Raw genomic sequence first — 17,107 nt, 5'->3', positions numbered from 1 at the left:
GTTTATCTCTTTCTTTGAAACTGGGTTCTTTTTCTCGGATGTCAGTATGATGAAACTCGACTGACTGCAACTGCTGCTGGTCATGGTGCATGGGTCTGGGGTGGACGTGGGCGTGATGGAATATTCTTTGTAAGAAAAAACGTTGTGCGTTTTGGGCATGACACCGCTGTTCCAGAGGAGTAGTTAGGTTTCGTATCGTAGGATTTCCCATCCTAGGGCAAGATGGGGTTCGAGAGAGGATGAGGAATGTGGGGTTGTATGGTGTATGTTGTCAATGACAAAAGGGTATGGGCGTTGCCGTTGATTTGAATATAAAAATACGGCATTAGAAAGGCTGCTATCTCCTTAACTTGCCGGCACCAGTTCAAGATTGAGCGAAACAATGAGGCATGTGCAAGATTTAGAATTCTTTCAAGTTCTCCTTTTCCCTTGTTTCTCCACCATTAGATAAATCATAATCACAGGATCCTTCAACCGCATCACTCGGAATCACTCGCTTATGAATGTGTTTCTCAAAAACGATCCTCACCATGAAAAGTACCTAGAGGTTCTTTTTCCCATCCTATTGTCTTTACAATTGAAATCCATGACTTCGCTTTGTCCCTCTTAGGTAGCGAGATGAATAAAGATAAACACACCGTAATATCGCGAGCCTATCACCTACCAAAGGGGGAGAAAGGGTAGAGGTATAAGAAACATAAGGCAGGGCAAAAGAGATCCGCTTAAAAAAGAGAAGAAATGGGAGAGGAGAAGAGGAAAAGCATAAATCCGATGCGCCCCAACTCCTCACAGTACACCCAATCCCTCCCCCCATCCCTCCCCCCAATCCCTCCCATCAATCCCGGCTGTTTTCGTGCTCGCAATGAAAAGAAAAGTAAAAAATTGAAACTTGAAATAAAAAACAAACAAAACAAAACAAGAAAATTGGAAGAAATGAAAGAGATGAGAAGGAATGTAAAGAGCCTACACAGTTAAACACCTCCGCTTTATGTCATACCCATGGAATTGGTGATCCTAAGAATATAACGCCCCGCTGGAAAGAAATCTAATTCAAAGACCCATCCTTTATCAAACTCTTGACTATTGGCTTCTACTAGGTGCTGTTGTATTCGTCGAGTTGCACTTCCATCTCATGCGTATCGCTTCCGATTTCAGAGCCACCCCATTCATCTTCAGAAAGTGCTTGGGTCAGTCGTGTCGCGCACGAGAGGACCATTCGGCCTTACCGGAGGCTAGATCAGCATCCTCTTCTTCCTCAAGAATGATCTTTTCAATTAACAATCTCAACGCTATAGTTTTTTTAGTTTTTTTTTTAGTTAATGAGATATTGTCAAGGAATTTATGTAATAGATTAATACTAACCATTACTCCTTGCCCTGAAGGTTTCTTCGTCGTCTTGATATTCACCGCACTTTTCGAGAACTCGAAGGACATTCTCGAAAGTTTTCTCGTCGCACGGCTGACGTAACCTGGGGAGTTTCGATTCAATGAACGTGAAACATCCATTCATAAGATCTTCAACACCTTTCCGCGCTTTTGGGCGGTCTCCGTCTTGAAGACTATCAAATAAAATATCATCAAGAAGCTTTTCAGTGTTTTCTCGTACGGTTGCATCGCAATAGGTTAACAGCGGCGGTGCCCAAAGTGCAACATAGTCAATCATACGCCATTTGATGAGGTATGGCTTGAGGTGAAGATTTTTAAGGACTGCCAGCTCTTGGAAAAAAAGCAGATGCTCTGATCCCCCATCAGTACCAATGGTGGGCACCTCATCTGACACTCTTCGTATGATTTCTCTGACGTAGTTCGGAGATTTGGTTACCGAGACAAAGTACAGAAGACACATAAGGAAAGGCTCGGCCTCTTGTGCAGGGTCCACAGGAACTCCAGCAAGCAAAGTGTTCTTAATCTGCTCAAGAAGAGGGCCTTCAACTGGTGCAACTTCGGATTTGACGATGTTTGCGACTAGGCGCGCCATGCTTTCTGTTGTAGTCTGAGATTCAAGCAGCCTTGATAGTATCTGCATCTGACTTTTTGTAGAAAAAGAGAAATAGTCATATTCTGTAGCATTCAAGGGAAATTTCGAAAGATGGCGGAAATGTGTTCGGTTTTCATCATCCCTACACGGCGTTAGGTGAGGATCGCATAAGCTCATTAGTTCGCCCATGACTGATCCTAGATTCCCGAGCGATGGTCGGCGTTTTGCCCATATCTTCGCGAAGTTTTCAAACAGATATTCCATCTTTCTCGGCGCCTGTAGGTGATCCATTAACAGTAACTCCATTATTTTCTTCAAAAACCCCATATCCAGCATAACAACTTTCTCGGTCTCACCCAATGCTGAAATACTCGCCAATAGACCAAAGTAGTCGCCCCACGTCTTGATAGACCATTGCAAACCATTCCATGAGCGCATTAATGAGGTGCAAAGCTTGTATAATACAGTATCTTCATATTCAATGTCGTGGTCACCGCTTTCGTCAATTGGCCCATACACTTCGGGTCTTTTTCGCCGAACCTGGTTAAGTGCAAACATCACTAGTCTCAAAAAATTTGCCCGTGCCTTGCCGTACGGGTTGCAGACTAGTAAATTGGTGATTGCTTCTTCCTTCTGGCATAACCAGTCGAAGAATTCCAGACAGCATTCAGGACAGTTGATTAGATAGATGTTCAAAATATTGAAAAGTGCCTCTCCCTCCGTGGAGTCTTTGAACCTTGTAGCAATTTGTTCAAGGGTATCCAACCCAAGTATTAATGCTCTCTTCTCGTGGATGTGGTCGTAGGGTATAGAGTTTTTGAACAAACGCTGCTGCTGATCTAATAGTTTTCTGATAAATTCGATATGGTTGTTGTCGAACATGCAATATTTTCTGATGAAATACTCGTTCTCACTATGTATCTCCAGCTCAAGTTCCCGAGGTATAGATAGTCTTGTCTGAACCGCTGAATCCTGATTTACTGTCGACGAACTCAACAATGAAGAACGTTCATAAAATAGCATGTATGCGCTATAAGGCTTGCTCAAAGCATATGTTTGCCCCATTGCATCTCTGGTTACTCCATCAGTACCCCCATAACAGGCAGCTGGAATTGTCGAAGGATCAAAAGCTGAAACCTCCGAGTCGTTGAATTCAAACCATTCTGGTGCCCCTGATGGCGAGAGGCGGTTCCTGATATACGAATAATAATGACCGGACTCGGCAGTACCGCTGTGTACTAGTACACCGACCAGCTCGAACATATCCCTTGACGAATTCTCACCGTTTTTCTCATCTCCACTCAAGTATTCTATTGTATAAGGTTTCATGTCAATAGAAGTTGGAAACTCAAAAGAGTCGTTGATTTTGCTACGGTGCATAGTTTGTAGGTCGAACTCGAATCTTTTCAAGTGAAAAATGAGGTGATTCGGAATATCCTTGAGGCAGGTTCTGAAGACGCCGGTTGTCAGCCAAATTGAGTTTTACTTGCCTTACATACCTAGTTCAATAAACGGAATTGAATTACCTTTTTACTGCGTCAACGTGGCGGTCACATGTCGTGCAGGAATACTTGTTGTCTGTAACACTGCTCAGTTGCATTCTTGATTGGTGTGAAAATAGGAGGTAACACTTACCACCATCCATGATCTCCCCTTCGACGTAAGCCTTTAAGCTCTCTTGAAGAGTTGACTTTCCTTTAATGTCGCACTGAATTGCTGAGAATGGTTCAGTGCGCTCCGATATATGGGGGCACTCATTTGACTTAACCTGCTGGACTAATTGACCACCATAGTGCGACCTGAAAGATGATTTCAGCTCCATTGATGGCATTTGACCTTCTAGTCTGTCAAAGATAAGATTGAAGAATTCATCAACATCCATCTGAACTGCGATGTCAATTTGTTCTCCCTCATAATCTGTTATGGCCTCAACAAAGTCTTTTGGTTCTACTGCCTTCGTGTAGCTATTCTGCATTCTCGCAAATAAGACTTTCAGAAAATGGATTAGTTTCTGAGACTCATCCGCTTGGTCGATAGGCATCTCCAGGATGAAGGCTCTGAACGTTCGGTTCATAAAAAGCTGAGTCATCAATGAATTGAGATAGCATGTGTTTGACATGTTCTGTAATCCGACGTGGCCGGCTACTGACCTCGCCCACCTGCCTCGATCGGCATGGAATCCATCATGTAGGGACTGATCTTTTGTTTTGTGAGCCCATGAATTAAATCATGTCAGGGGTACCATATGTACCTTTGGGGAAAAGATGTAGATTGTGCTTAACCATCTTGACACAATTCTCGGGATCATTGACTAGTTGGATAACCAGGGTGTATATCTCCGAACGACTGGGTCCGTGGAGACACGGCAGACTCTCGATGGGCTGAGAATTTTCAGTATATGTAGCCATTGGGCGGAAAAGTAAATTCTGAAAGATATCTTCGGCCACGCTTTAAATTCTCTATTAGTATACGATTATGTACTTCGCTTGAGGAGGGATAGAATACTCGTTATAAACATGGATACCTCGACTTCTAGCCAGGGATACACATCTTGTAAGGAGTCTTGTAAAGCCTGTAATCACGAAGTCTTCGTTCGAACAACCAACGACCTATTTACAATTAATAAAAGGCATCCTAAGAAGAAAAAATAAGAAGAGACGATGCTTACCTCGTTCACTTCATATTTTATCAAACGCGAGCTCCACGTTTTAAAACACGTCTCTATATCTAACGATTCCGGGCTTACTTCGCTAAGAAATCTAGGACTGTTAGAAGGATTGAGGGAACATCAAGGATCCTGGAAACATACTTAAAATTCAATAGAGCAGTTTGGAACATCTCTGCAGAAGATTTTGGGTCCAACCAAGGTTGATCCAACATGTCCTTCAAAATGCTCCAAAAGAATCTCGCGAAGTCATGACTTGTCGGTTTAATGGTTCTAACTAAATGAGATATTGCATATATTTAACTCGAGTTAAGAGGACTTACGAAAGATATCGATTGAGGGTTGCTATAATAGCCTCTCCAGTGCCTAGCCTAACCGTTTGTCGTTTATCTTTCAGGAGAAATCTGTTCACATGATGTATCAATTCTGATTTTTGAGTCAGAGATGACCATACTTTTGAATCGATTTTCGATGCGATGAGCAACACATTGAATGCATTGGCAACACAAGACTCGGATCCTGGGCACTGTGAATACTCCTTTTGAGAGCAAACACGTAAAATTTCAAAAATCCTTTCAACAAAATCATCTGGGTTAGGAAATGACGGCGAAAAGCCGTACTCTGTAATGGATTCTGAAAACTATTAGTAATGGAAGTCAGACAGTTGCTCGATTCCTAACCTTGAAGAAACAAACGTAGACAATCAAGAATCTCGTTTGTAACCTGCGCTCGAGTCTTCATTGCATAGGATTCTTTGGATTCGTGATTGTTATTCATTAGGGTTTTGAGTAAAGAAGAAGTTGCTTCGTTGATGAACGTTGATTTTTCGTCGCTCTAGATACAGTTAGTGCCTTTTAAACTAAAAGTATGACTTAAAACATACATTTTGTTGCTGTCTTTGTTCCTCAAAACATGTTCGCAAAGCGTGCAAAGAATAAAGAGTTTTATAAGGATAATCCGCTGGAAATGTCTCTGACCAAGATGGCCCCGAAATCATGCTTGACTTGATGTGTTCATCGACTGGGAAATTTCTCAAAAAGAACCATATCTATTGGGACCTTAGCAAAAGCACAACCATTTAATATTCTCAATATTCTCATACCTTCGTCGCCTGTGGCTCTGGGAGAGAAAGCAATTCAAAAAGTGAATCAAAATGTCTCATGATCTCAATCTGAAGAGCATTAAGATTGGAAGGCACGCTCGAGCTGGCAGTAACCGTCCCTTGGTCTGGTGATTTTTGGACTATCAAGACAGAATTATCTGGAATACAAAAATCCTTGAGGGTTTTGAGTGGCTCATGCGATGGTTTGAATTCCTGTCCAGAAATTATTACGCGATATTTGTCCCCTCCCACAATTTTGGCGATACGATCATGCAGATCCTGACCTGTGTCTAGATTGCCGATTTGGAAGCTATGGATCTACAGATTCTAGGTGAGAACACTATCGATGTTACCCGGATTGAGGAATGTACTTACAGGCGATTGGAAATTTGAAGCATGCCACCGCAGGCGCAGTGTTAGGGGCACACCTGTGATCATATCGACAGCGGAAGATTGGTTAGCCTCTTGAGAGCCTTGATTATATTTTGGCCGTGATTTGTAGCCCTTGACGAAGTGGTCAAGAAGGTCCAATGATCGAAAGAACTCCTGTGTATCACTGTTCCCATGGAAGGTATCCAAGAACATTGCATTCTCGTCTCTGGAATTGACAGTCGGAACTGTATTGTCAATGTTAGAGGCTGTGGATGTCAGCTGATTTATACATCGTTCTACGATCATAAAATGCGTGTTCTCGATGACCTTTGCAGGTTTCGAATAGACAGCAGGAGTCTAGGCTACAATTAGTAAACATAATCAACCATGGGGAATAGAATGAGATTCACGTCTAGGTAAAGATTCATAAAGTATGATGTGGCCTCAGCAGCCAGCCTATCGTCGGGTGCCTTGAGAATTATCCGCCATAACTGTTCAACGCCCTCGAAGTTTACACGATCCTCTTCGAAATTATCCTCAAGCTAACCCATTGTAAGTCCCGAAATACTTGTAATAAACTAGTGTGGAAGTACACTTACCCCTGTTGGTTTGTTAAGATATTCTATAGATTTCATGCAAAAAGGTAGAACATTAGGTGAGAAACAAGCAGGATCAAGTGCTGGAAAGTAGGTCTTGAATACACTTTCTAGAATAGGGTCCGCTTGCTGTTGATCCGTTAGCGAGACATGGGCCTGAGGAGGGGCATTGGTAACACATACGACTGTAATTTTCAAGTAATGGTTAATGTAGAATTCAAACCCATCATCCCTCTCAGATGTTCCTAACGCCTTTACCCCAACTAAGTATGTCCAAAGCTTTTCGCCTAGATGAGCTGTCAAACATTCAGGCGAATTATATAGAATAAACTGAAGTAACTCTAATCTCGCTTTCAACCGGCGTAGTGTAGAATACTGGTCGTGCTTGCTGTGGGAATCCACAAACCTAGCTATCTCGTTGACAAGTAGTTCAGCTAGGTTCAGATTTTTGATAAGAAATTCGATGTCCTCGACGTAACCGGGGCTGCCTGGCCTGACGTTACGAGGTCTTTGCTCTAATAATAGTTAGGTCAATTGCGTTTATAATTCTTAGGTGTGACATACGTAAGAATGCCTGGATGACATTGATACTACCCGTCGCGCTTGACGTCATTTGTTTAATGTCGCTGATACAGTCAAGATAAATTTTTCTGCGTAGTTCTACAGCTGGACCATATTCAGCCAGTGCCATTAGTTCCTTTCCGGCAAACTCAAAAATCGTGGATGGTGGAAGTCCACCGCTCGGAGTGGTATTTTCTTCTTCGCGGGATGCCATCCGAATAAGCTGGATCAACATTTCATAGGGTGGAGGATCTAAATGCACGACCTATATCCAAATAAGTCAGCATTTATTCAGATTCTCTGGGTTGCCTGATCACAACCTGTTGCTGGTAAAAGTTAGTCCTGATAGTCTCTAGCAGACGGCTCACAAGCTCCATCATGTGAGAATCAAAGGATGAGAATGGTATGTCCTTGATCCGCTTGCTCAATTCAACAAGAAGTGGGATAGACATATTTCCTATCATCTCCTGATGCATGGCAAGTGTAGCTTGCACTATTCGTGGATCCTTGTTGTTAACGACTGGTTGCCATAGGGCGTGTCGAATATCCACCGTAGTTGTATTGGTTACTATCAGAAAGCCAGTTATATTTGCGCTTCGGCGAATAAGTTCATGGTGTGATTCAGGCCCCATAATATATTCGACGATTTTATTTTCGATGATGAAATGTGCCAGAAACCTATGATAGAGTTAAGATACGTATTTAACTAAAATCATAAGAACTCTTCAAACCAGGAATGCTAGAAAGATACCTCAATAAAACACTATCATGCCAGTCGGTAGCATTCCCATAGCTTTCTCTCCAGGCGCTGACAAGAAGCTCCGTAGCCCTTACCAGTCCTTGTAGTCGAAAGTCCATACGATTACTGGTAAGCATTTTGAAGAGAAAAGGAAACCTGCAAGACCATTCTGCAAGACTAGGATATTCATTGGCCTCAATAACCCCATATTCATTCCCGATTTTTTCCTCAATTAGTTTCCGTATCCTAGCCTCTGCAGAACTCATACCATAAAATGCTGTTACTAGCGAACATAATGTATTCAACACCACGTTAAAGTCCTTGATGATCAGCAATTGAAGGTGCGTTTCAAAAAGGCCCGCAAGTAAGCTTTCCACAGATGTCATAACCATAAAGGCACTATCTGAAACAGCTATCTGGATTTCTGCCAAATCTTCTGACATAGCGCCTTCTTTTATCACAACCTCGAGACATCGAATGAGTTTTGCGTATATTTCCAACGGGAGTGACGCATAAAATAGAAGTTTGGGCTGTAGTGGTATTCGTTGCAGGATTAACTCATCGTATTTCCTCAATGTCCCTAACCCGTCATGGGTGTCGATAAAAGCTCTCATTACTCGTGGTAGAATTGTGACCATATTGAAGTTGTAGACACGCTGCATAAGGCTAGAAAGTTGATTTGGTCTCATAATGATTGATAGGGTTCTCTGATACCCCCATGATAGAAGAGTAGCATCTCTATCCGGGAGAGCATGTTCTAAGCTCCAAGCATCATAGCGAAGAAAGAGTGCTGTCAATCGTGCAAACTCCACGAGGGCTAATATAATAGCTTCTAGCCCTGGCGTTGATTTATCCACCCTGCGAAAATAGCTTTGCCCAAAGGGTTCACTTTTATTATGAATTAGTAACTGGGTACAGCTATGGAGTCTCAGAATGTCTCACCTTCGTTTAAGTAAGGCCTCCATCATGTTTGGTAAGTTGGGCCAAACGTCTTGGTTTACAAGATAAAGCTTATAAAAGCTATCGATCTGGTCGCCCACAACGTTGACAAAACTCGACATGGTAAGCGCAAGTTCTTCCAATTGTCGTAATGGAATAGGATCTGTACCAGAGTTAGTCAGAAAGCAGTTCCAAAAAGGTCCTGTAAAGACAAACCTCTCTCGAGCTTCGATGTAACCCCATCCATAACATCTTTGATCACAGCGGAACCTCCAGTAATGATGGGGCTATTGATGTATTGATCGACATCCGCAATATGACCAGCCAGATCCTCATCTTCTTCCATGTCCTCAACTTCTTCAACCTCAATCTCCGGGCTACATAGCGAACCATTTGGAGATTCACCCTGTAAGGAGCCCACACTCCTAGGAGGCCCAGAAGATGTAGGTGTCAGCTGGCTTAGTCCATCGTTTTCATCATCATCAATAGTAGGCTCTTCAAACCCATCCTCTTTTGTATCTGGGAGACGTGTGGTACGGAGATGAATTGTAACCTTGTTGCCAATTCCTTTGACTGCTACAGGTGATGAGAAAGTTCCATCTTCCAGAGATGCTTTATCAGGTTTGCTGGTCGTCCCGTTATAGTTTTTGTGTTCCATCGCTTGATCTGATTGCCGGGGGTCGTTCTCGGATTCTCCGTAGGGCACCTTATCCTTAGCCGGGAGAGCCTGTTTTGTATTGTCTGCATTATCATGGATAAGCATAGCAGCTAGTCGCTTACGAGGCCGGGTAGGATCGTTGTCGTCGATGGAATTTCTACGAGGTGCGGCGGGTTCGTCTGAAACTTCTTTAGAGTTACTGCTAGCTGGGCTGACTGGATCGACCGCCATAAAGTTCGAGTCCGACTCCCCATTCTTCTCCATGCAATAAACACAGGTTGCCCGGTCGCTGGGGCAAAAGGTACCGTAAAAAGTTTGGGGATGATTCCTGGGGAATATGAAAGCTATGGTGCCGCGGCTGTCGTGGTTTGAGACAGGAGGGGATGGTGGGGGGTTGAGTTGGAGGGGGAGGGAAAGTGGGAGTGTTTGTGGCTCTCGCGTCAGTCAGACAATAGAGCTTACCTACATTACATGTGTGTAGTTCAGGCAGACATGTACGCATGTGTTACTCTAGTATTATTTCCTTTACTACCAGTTACCTACCAACTGCTGTGCAAGTGTGCGGCTGCGTGCCTGTTGCTATGAGCAGGCTTGCTTGCAGTCAGTTGGTTCACTACATACAGGCAGTGACGAAAGGACCCAAGCGTATTGTGCAGGGATTATTCTATTGATTCGATAAGAGATCGGCTGACATGACGAGGAAACGTTGAGCTTGACTCGTGTGTCTTCAGAACCAACTGAAACAAAGACAATAATGATTCCTGGACGAGGAAATGCGAGTCTGGGAATTGATTCGCGTCCTTCAAATTCCGGTTTCAGTTTTAGAAAACATCAGGCATTGGAACTTATGTATGTTCAAAGGATAAAATTGCATTGTATGTATTTACAGTTGAGTTATGAAATGGTAGAATAGTTACCTGCAAGGATTGTGCGGAGTAGTCAGATGCGCTTTAGCGAGCCTCCCGCCCCAAGAAATCTGCACAGCTCGCCCTGTGGACTGTGCAGCTCCCATCAAGATCAGCCTCCAACATCTTCACGTATCGTCACCCATTATTTCTACGTATACCGCCATAATCCGCCTACTTTCCGAGAGCCATCTCGGTTCATCGGTTCATCGGTTCATCGGTTACACTATTGACTGTGGCTGTCATGGCACAATTTATCAAAGGCCAAGACCCAAAGAAAAAAATCACATTCTCCCTCGATTCGCCAAACACCACTGTTGGATGGTGAGTTCATTCCAGATCCAAAACTTTGCTTGAAACCCGGGCTGATTTAGTTCGCTCCAGGCCGGAAGTTAGTAGCGCAAACCAGGATACAATTTTAGATCTACTATGCAGGTACAAGACGCCACAATACTTTCTTCAATTCCGGATCTTACAATCCAAATCCCTGGTTATTATACAACCATTCTAACAACTCTTTGCTTCCAGTTTGCTGGAACCCATAGGTCAACATCGAAATCTCTACATTCAGCCCTCCAAAGGCAAGCGCTCTCGTAAACGAAAGCGCGAATTCCTTTCCAATCCCTTAGCCGCATCAGTGTTACCCATACCACCACCGTCACCCCCGGAACTCAATTCATTCATAACAATTGGACTCAACTCAACTACCAGGCACCTTGAATCTTTGGCTAAGGCACTACCAACCGAAACCACAACGCCCAGGCCCCGCCTCGCCGTCTTTGTCTGCCGTTCCGACTCGCAGCCTTCGCAACTTCATTCTCATCTTCCTTTATTATGTGGTATTGTCTCTAAGGCATCTCCGGGACTCCCTATCAGACTTGTTCAACTCCCCAAAGGGGCGCAGGCGCGGTTGGAAACCTCTCTTGCAATCCCACAAGCCGGGTTTCTTGGGTTGATGGAAGGTGCTCCAGGGTCCACCGTGTTGCTGCAATTTCTTGATGGGAATGTCCCAGCAATCAAGATTCCGTGGCTGGAAGGGTTTCCGGGTTATCAAACCACTATGATTAAGGCGATGACGACTACGGCCCCCCAGTTAAAAAAGGCTCAAAAGGAATATGCGGTCAAGAAAGTTGTACGAGTTGATAGAAGCGGCAAACCCGGCGTATAAATAAGGCACTTTATTGGATTCTCAGTAACTAGTAAAAGGTATTTTTGATAAAGAAAACACAATCCGCTAAACAAAACTATGTACTAAGATTTGAGCCCTCTGGGCTCATTTGCGCTGCAAAAATATGCTCCTGCCCACCCTAATATATGGAAAAGAAACAAAGGAAACACTCGATTCTCAAAATCAGTACAGTGTATCGTCACTTCTCTCTTTCCTCCTCTTTTCAAAAAATCCACTTAAAGAAAAATAAAACCAAAATCGCTCACTAATTGCAACGCTCCCAACACTCCATGCGATTAAAAGAGATATTACCCACTACAAATGAGATTAAGACGTAAAGGAAAACAAGATCAACAATAGGAAAGATAAAACCTGCAGCAGTAATACACCAAAGAAACCCTAAGATATCATGGAAGCGTAGAAAATACAGGGGAAATATGAGAAAAGATAAGCATGAAAATGCAGTCAGTGACTTATTGTCACGAGGTAAACCCATTTTGGTGGTGTCGCAAATGATAGGCGTGAGTATCATTATCGCGTTGAAACAACTGTCACTATCGGTATAGGTGTGCAGGTGGGGGTCGACGGTTTGATCTTGGGGGCTGAGCAGGTTGAGGTCTTGACTGTTGTGGCATCGGTGGTGTTTGGCGCATCTGAGTTTGCGCCTTAACTCGAGCTACAGCTGCCTGTGTCTTTTCCTTCTCTGCCCTCTCTTTGGATTCCTTGGATATAACCATGTCGCACCAACCACGCTTGTCGGGGATGCGACCTATGGTCTCGCTGAGGACTTTGACCCACCCTTCTTTATCTTCTGCAGAATCTGCATAAAAATCGATTACTTCGCCGTTGGCGAAGCGAATACGAAAACCCTCCTCAACAAACATGTAGCCCTCCTCGTCTTCAGAGAATCCAGATTTGCGACGGGACTTCCCAGGACCGTTAACGTTTGGATCAAGAAGGGTATTCCTGTCATTGATGAGCCTTGATGCCTTGCTAAGGTTGATAGTGGCACGAGGCTGGCGTGTTGCTTCATGATATGCGGTCAGCCTTGGGCCAACAAGTTTGAAATATCTTCGGCGCCAGTACTTGACATTCAAAGTTAGTTTAAATGCTAGGGTAATGTTTAAATAAACGTAAGAAGACTTACAGGACAATCGCCCCCTTGCTGAGACAGAGTGCCCTCCCAGGTCTTATTCATAGTAGCTTCGGCGTCGCGCAACTCACGAATAGCAGCGTTCATACTTTTTGGAAGATCCTTCTACTAGCTCTTAGCATCTGGTTTGTAGTATTATAATTGGCTGACTCACCTCCGAGGCCCCTGGGGGCTTTGGGACGAATAGGAGTTGGACTTCTAATTTCCCGATTTTGTAAGGTGCTTTCCTGGCAGGCTGCAGAGCACCTTGCAAGCCTTTCTTGCTCTTCACACTAGCAGTATCCACCGCCCACTCGTTGAAGCAATTGATATCCGTGGTGAATGGCCGTCCATATGCCCTAGTCTCAAAATCTGTAAGACAGACATACGAACGAGCAAACGAGCCATCTCGTGCAACTAAACCGTGAAGGAGATCCCATGCAGTAGCAGGAGGTGGCGTTTCTTGCCTCTGCTGCTGCATTTGCTGCTGCTCTAGTTGTTGCATTTGCTGCATTTGCTGCTCTAGTTGTTTTCGTTTCTTAGGGGTGGTAAAAACTCTGCTAAAAGTAGATTGTTTTGGCTTGGGTGGAAGAGCCTTAACTACTGCTTTAGGTGGGGCAGGCGGTGGTTGCTCCAACTTTGTTTGAAGAGTGAGCTGGAATTCGAGGTCATTTAAAACAACCCTGCAATTGTTAGCACTCTGGTAACAATCTAAACCGATTTTTAATGTCTTACAACTCGAATTCTTGGCCGATTGGCGCGTTCTTGCCCAATTCTAACCACGATGTTGTCACACAGTGGAGTCCATTATCCAATGTCAGGCAAAAATATGTTGGTTGACCTATAGATACCAAGATTAGTAAGTTAAATATTTACTTGAATTATAGAGTGGGATGTCTTGCCTTGAGGCAGCGGGAGAGTTAAGTCCTTGACGCCAAGAACTTTAACAAATAATCTACCCCTCTCTGCACCATCCTCGGCCTGCGAATCCGTACTAGCTGCCTCATTCTCATCCACAATGGGCAATACGTTTCCATTCTTATCTGGTAGAGGAATTGGTGGGACATTTGATGGCCGTTTTCTTGGAGATGTACTGGTGGCACCAATTGAGTCACGTTGACTCTTTCTCCGTGTGGAGTTTCTCCACGGCTCTACAGACCAAGATTGAGTGCGTGAGTGACCAGGACGAGGGGCAGGCTCTGCTTCATCCTCTTCGGGATCCCGACTAGACGCATGAATGATGCGTGTGTTCTGGCGCATAAGGTATCCCCTCTATGTATTGTTAGGCTTTTAAGATAGAAACCAAATTTTGCATGAACACATACCTTTTGTGTCTCAATAACACGATCAAACTCCTCTGTGAGATCATCTACCTTGAAATCAAACTCAATATCACCAAGTGCTGGGAGGCCGATAGACTTCCTCTGCTTGTCGGAGACCTTTCTCTTAGATATTTCCGAATCTGAACTGGCAGCCGCAATTTCTTCCTCGTCGTCGCTCAAGTCATCATTGTCAAACCCGTCTGGAATTCGGGGGACTGGTGGCGGAGCCCTGTGTTCTCCGCTGATGTGTCTACGGGCTGCAGCCATCGCCGCCATATCAGCTGGTGTTGCGCTTGCCCTCGTCTTCAACTTCCCACTTGGTACTCTGATCGTTGCAATTGACTCTGCGACTGGTGAAGGCGATCTAGTCGCTTGGATGGTACCGGTATCGCTGAGCTCTCCATCATCTATCTCTTCCCCGCTATTATAATCCTCATCATCCTCCTCAATATCAGAGTCATAAATCTTATGCCTGATGACCGACCCAGTATCCTCTTCCTCATCATAAACAGATTCGTCTAAATCATGCTCGACTTGATCTTTGGGGGACTCGATTCGCTGTGTTGATTGCTCATGAACAACATGATTGGATGGCGTAAGCTCCAATGGTTCCGGCGTAGGTGCATCAACAGGTGGTAAAGGCGGAGAAGGGGTCATGTATGAGCTAAGCCCGAGACCATCATCGCTTTCGAACATTGTTCCAAACTCTGGAAGGCTCATCCTAGGGTTCTCAGGTGAAGTTCTGGCTTCTATGTTTTCACTTACCAGTCCTTCATTTAAAACCTGTTTATCTACAGCCCCATGCTCTACCTTTTCGATAGCTATTGCTGTCTCGAAGTTTGTCGGGGTAGGAGTAGACTCTTCTCTCGAGGGGATGACAGGGGTGGCCAACACAGAACTATCATCGTCTTCAAATTCACTGTATCTGGATTCATTATCATCATCGTATCGTGAAGCTTCTGACTCAGTTATCTGCGATGGATCTGGTGATCGAGTATTGAAGCGTGAGGCCGGACGCTCTGGAACATGATACATTTCAGGGATTGCATAGATATCGACCGATTCGTCATCAGACTGTTCTTGCTTGATATGAGATTCTATTTCGTCTGCTGAAACATCTTGATCATATGTGTAAGAGCTCTCCGTGGTGTAACCTTCCTCATCCAGTTGCTGTGAATCGATTGAATTTTCACGGCGTGCTTCAACCTGGCGCCTAATTGATTCCCGTGATAAACGTGGAGGAGGCTCGTATTCGGAAGTTGACTCGAACTGACTCGAAGAACTATTTTCCTCCTCGGGTTCTCTATTCGAATTTGGCGAAGTCTCTTCTTTATCCGAGATATCACCTTCCTCTATCTGTGCCGGGCTCATTCTTTCATGGGATGCCTCGTGCTTCCCATTTCCCATCTCCTCTTCCTCGCTTTCTCGCTCTCTACCGTCTAGGGACATATTGTCCAACATGATACCTAAACCGCCAGATTCTTCGCCGTCATGTTCTTGGGTGGACTCAGTGGAGCGTCGTCGAGATGAATGATCATTTTCATCCAAATCCTCCTGCATCATTAGTCTTACCCGTTCCTCCAGTGGTACCTTTTCTAAATTCTCTAAATCGGCCTTGGTCACCGGAATGCTAGGTAGAGGTCGGCTTCCGGAGGGACTGCTACTATCTCTTCGGGAATTAGGTCCTGGAATTGGTGGGAGTGGCCGTGCACTTGGCGAAGGCGTCGAACGGAAGGACTCCTCAAAGGCTGCGGCCGCGGCCTCTGGTGTCATACTTTCCCATTGATCAGGCTCGATAACTGGAGTATATTCCAGCTCGTCTTCATCCTCTTCATCCTCATCCGAATCATATCCCAATGCCGGTGAGCCTTCCACAGATGGATCTGGAGTAACCATTTCATAGTGCAAAACATCTGGAGGTTCTTTGTCAAATGTGACAGATTTTGGTCGACGGTTAGGACTCCTATTAGTCTGTTCATGTCCATCTGCCTCTTCTAAGTATGATCCGCCTTCGCCTTCATAAGTGTTCGTTCTGTACGAGGATACCAAAGATGGTCTTGGCATTTTAGGGCCGCTAGGGGTTGAAAGAATAGAAGTTAGCTTGGGTTTGGGTGGGGTTTCTGGACGAATCGAATCCTCCGGCTTTTTGGGCATTAATAATGGAAGTCTCGAATTATGTATCACAGAATTATTTCGCGCTATTTGGGAGATCTGGGGGTGATAAATGGCGATGATAAACCATTAGGACCATGATAACTCATGGGTCGGGGTGGTGGAGCTGTGTCATTTGGCTTTTGGAAGATTTTGGTATTATTCTGCACCCGAGAAGCCCGCTTCAATTTCTCCAGAGATGATTTACGCCCAGGGGCGGAACCGCCTGGGCGATTATTCTCTTGACTCTTTGTTTCCCAAAACGCTCGGTTTGCTCGAGGAGTTGTTGTCCTGATAGAGCCTGTGATGGAACCTGGGAATGGTGAGGACAAAGGGACATCTTCGTTGGTCGGTGACTAAGATGGAGGAAAAAATGTCAGCTCGGAAAAAAAGATCGTAGCTGGTAGAAATGCGCACCTTTGATCCCTCTTTGTTGGAAGGGCTATTCCTCCTTCGCTCCATTGGGCTGATATCTGAAAGTGGCTGTGTTGATGGTAAAATATTTCTAGGAGATGGTGTTTCCGATTCCGAGGAAGCTGGTTGTTTCTGTATGCGAAGGGGGGTGACCTACAGTTTTGTATCAGAAGCCAAACGTTAGGTACAAGCGATGATAGGGGGTTTTACCACTGGCCCTGTTGCCATGACAGATCGGCTTCCACCGATAAACAGACAAGGTAGATGTTGAGAGCACCAGTATTCCCAAACAATCAAATGTAAGAACAAACTAAAGAGATGTTGAAACCGAATGTTGACAGAGGGGGGGGGTGGGGGGGGTATGCGAAGGGAAACAAAAGGAACGAACAAAATAAAGAGTATCAG

General features: G+C 44.5%; 4 protein-coding genes across 4 annotated transcripts; 1 reads left to right on the top strand and 3 right to left on the bottom strand.

Annotated features, from left to right (window-relative positions):
- Positions 1-1,093: 1,093 nt before the first annotated feature.
- On the bottom strand, positions 1,094-9,874 carry LAJ45_05553 (uncharacterized protein; the record flags this gene model as incomplete). Its single annotated transcript, XM_046115124.1, has 25 exons — positions 1,094-1,170; positions 1,227-1,289; positions 1,363-3,428; positions 3,505-3,556; positions 3,614-4,035; positions 4,129-4,177; positions 4,230-4,426; positions 4,484-4,587; positions 4,647-4,737; positions 4,788-4,916; positions 4,967-5,276; positions 5,324-5,477; positions 5,527-5,691; positions 5,746-6,063; positions 6,121-6,301; positions 6,364-6,383; positions 6,445-6,474; positions 6,528-6,659; positions 6,717-6,842; positions 6,897-7,228; positions 7,278-7,539; positions 7,595-7,952; positions 8,026-8,901; positions 8,956-9,115; positions 9,169-9,874. The coding sequence occupies 25 exons, from the start codon at positions 9,872-9,874 to the stop codon at positions 1,094-1,096; spliced, it is 7,380 nt and encodes a 2,459-aa protein (XP_045971646.1).
- An 885-nt stretch (positions 9,875-10,759) lies between these two features.
- Positions 10,760-11,514, top strand: LAJ45_05552 (uncharacterized protein; the record flags this gene model as incomplete). Its single annotated transcript, XM_046115123.1, has 4 exons — positions 10,760-10,839; positions 10,900-10,950; positions 11,044-11,424; positions 11,487-11,514. The coding sequence occupies 4 exons, from the start codon at positions 10,760-10,762 to the stop codon at positions 11,512-11,514; spliced, it is 540 nt and encodes a 179-aa protein (XP_045971645.1).
- A 723-nt stretch (positions 11,515-12,237) lies between these two features.
- Positions 12,238-16,201, bottom strand: LAJ45_05551 (uncharacterized protein; the record flags this gene model as incomplete). Its single annotated transcript, XM_046115122.1, has 6 exons — positions 12,238-12,768; positions 12,831-12,941; positions 12,991-13,498; positions 13,551-13,656; positions 13,718-14,087; positions 14,141-16,201. The coding sequence occupies 6 exons, from the start codon at positions 16,199-16,201 to the stop codon at positions 12,238-12,240; spliced, it is 3,687 nt and encodes a 1,228-aa protein (XP_045971644.1).
- A 134-nt stretch (positions 16,202-16,335) lies between these two features.
- LAJ45_05550 (uncharacterized protein) lies at positions 16,336-16,930 on the bottom strand (the record flags this gene model as incomplete). The annotated part of the gene is made up of 3 exons (XM_046115121.1): positions 16,336-16,644; positions 16,706-16,855; positions 16,913-16,930. The coding sequence occupies 3 exons, from the start codon at positions 16,928-16,930 to the stop codon at positions 16,336-16,338; spliced, it is 477 nt and encodes a 158-aa protein (XP_045971643.1).
- Between the last annotated feature and the right edge of the window lie 177 nt (positions 16,931-17,107).

Source organism: Morchella importuna (assembly GCF_003444635.1).
Source record: "Morchella importuna strain M04M26 chromosome Unknown Morimp01GS015, whole genome shotgun sequence".
Lineage (NCBI taxonomy): Eukaryota > Fungi > Ascomycota > Pezizomycetes > Pezizales > Morchellaceae > Morchella > Morchella importuna.
Note: the sequence above shows the minus strand (reverse complement) of the source record. Positions and strands in the feature narration are given on the sequence as shown.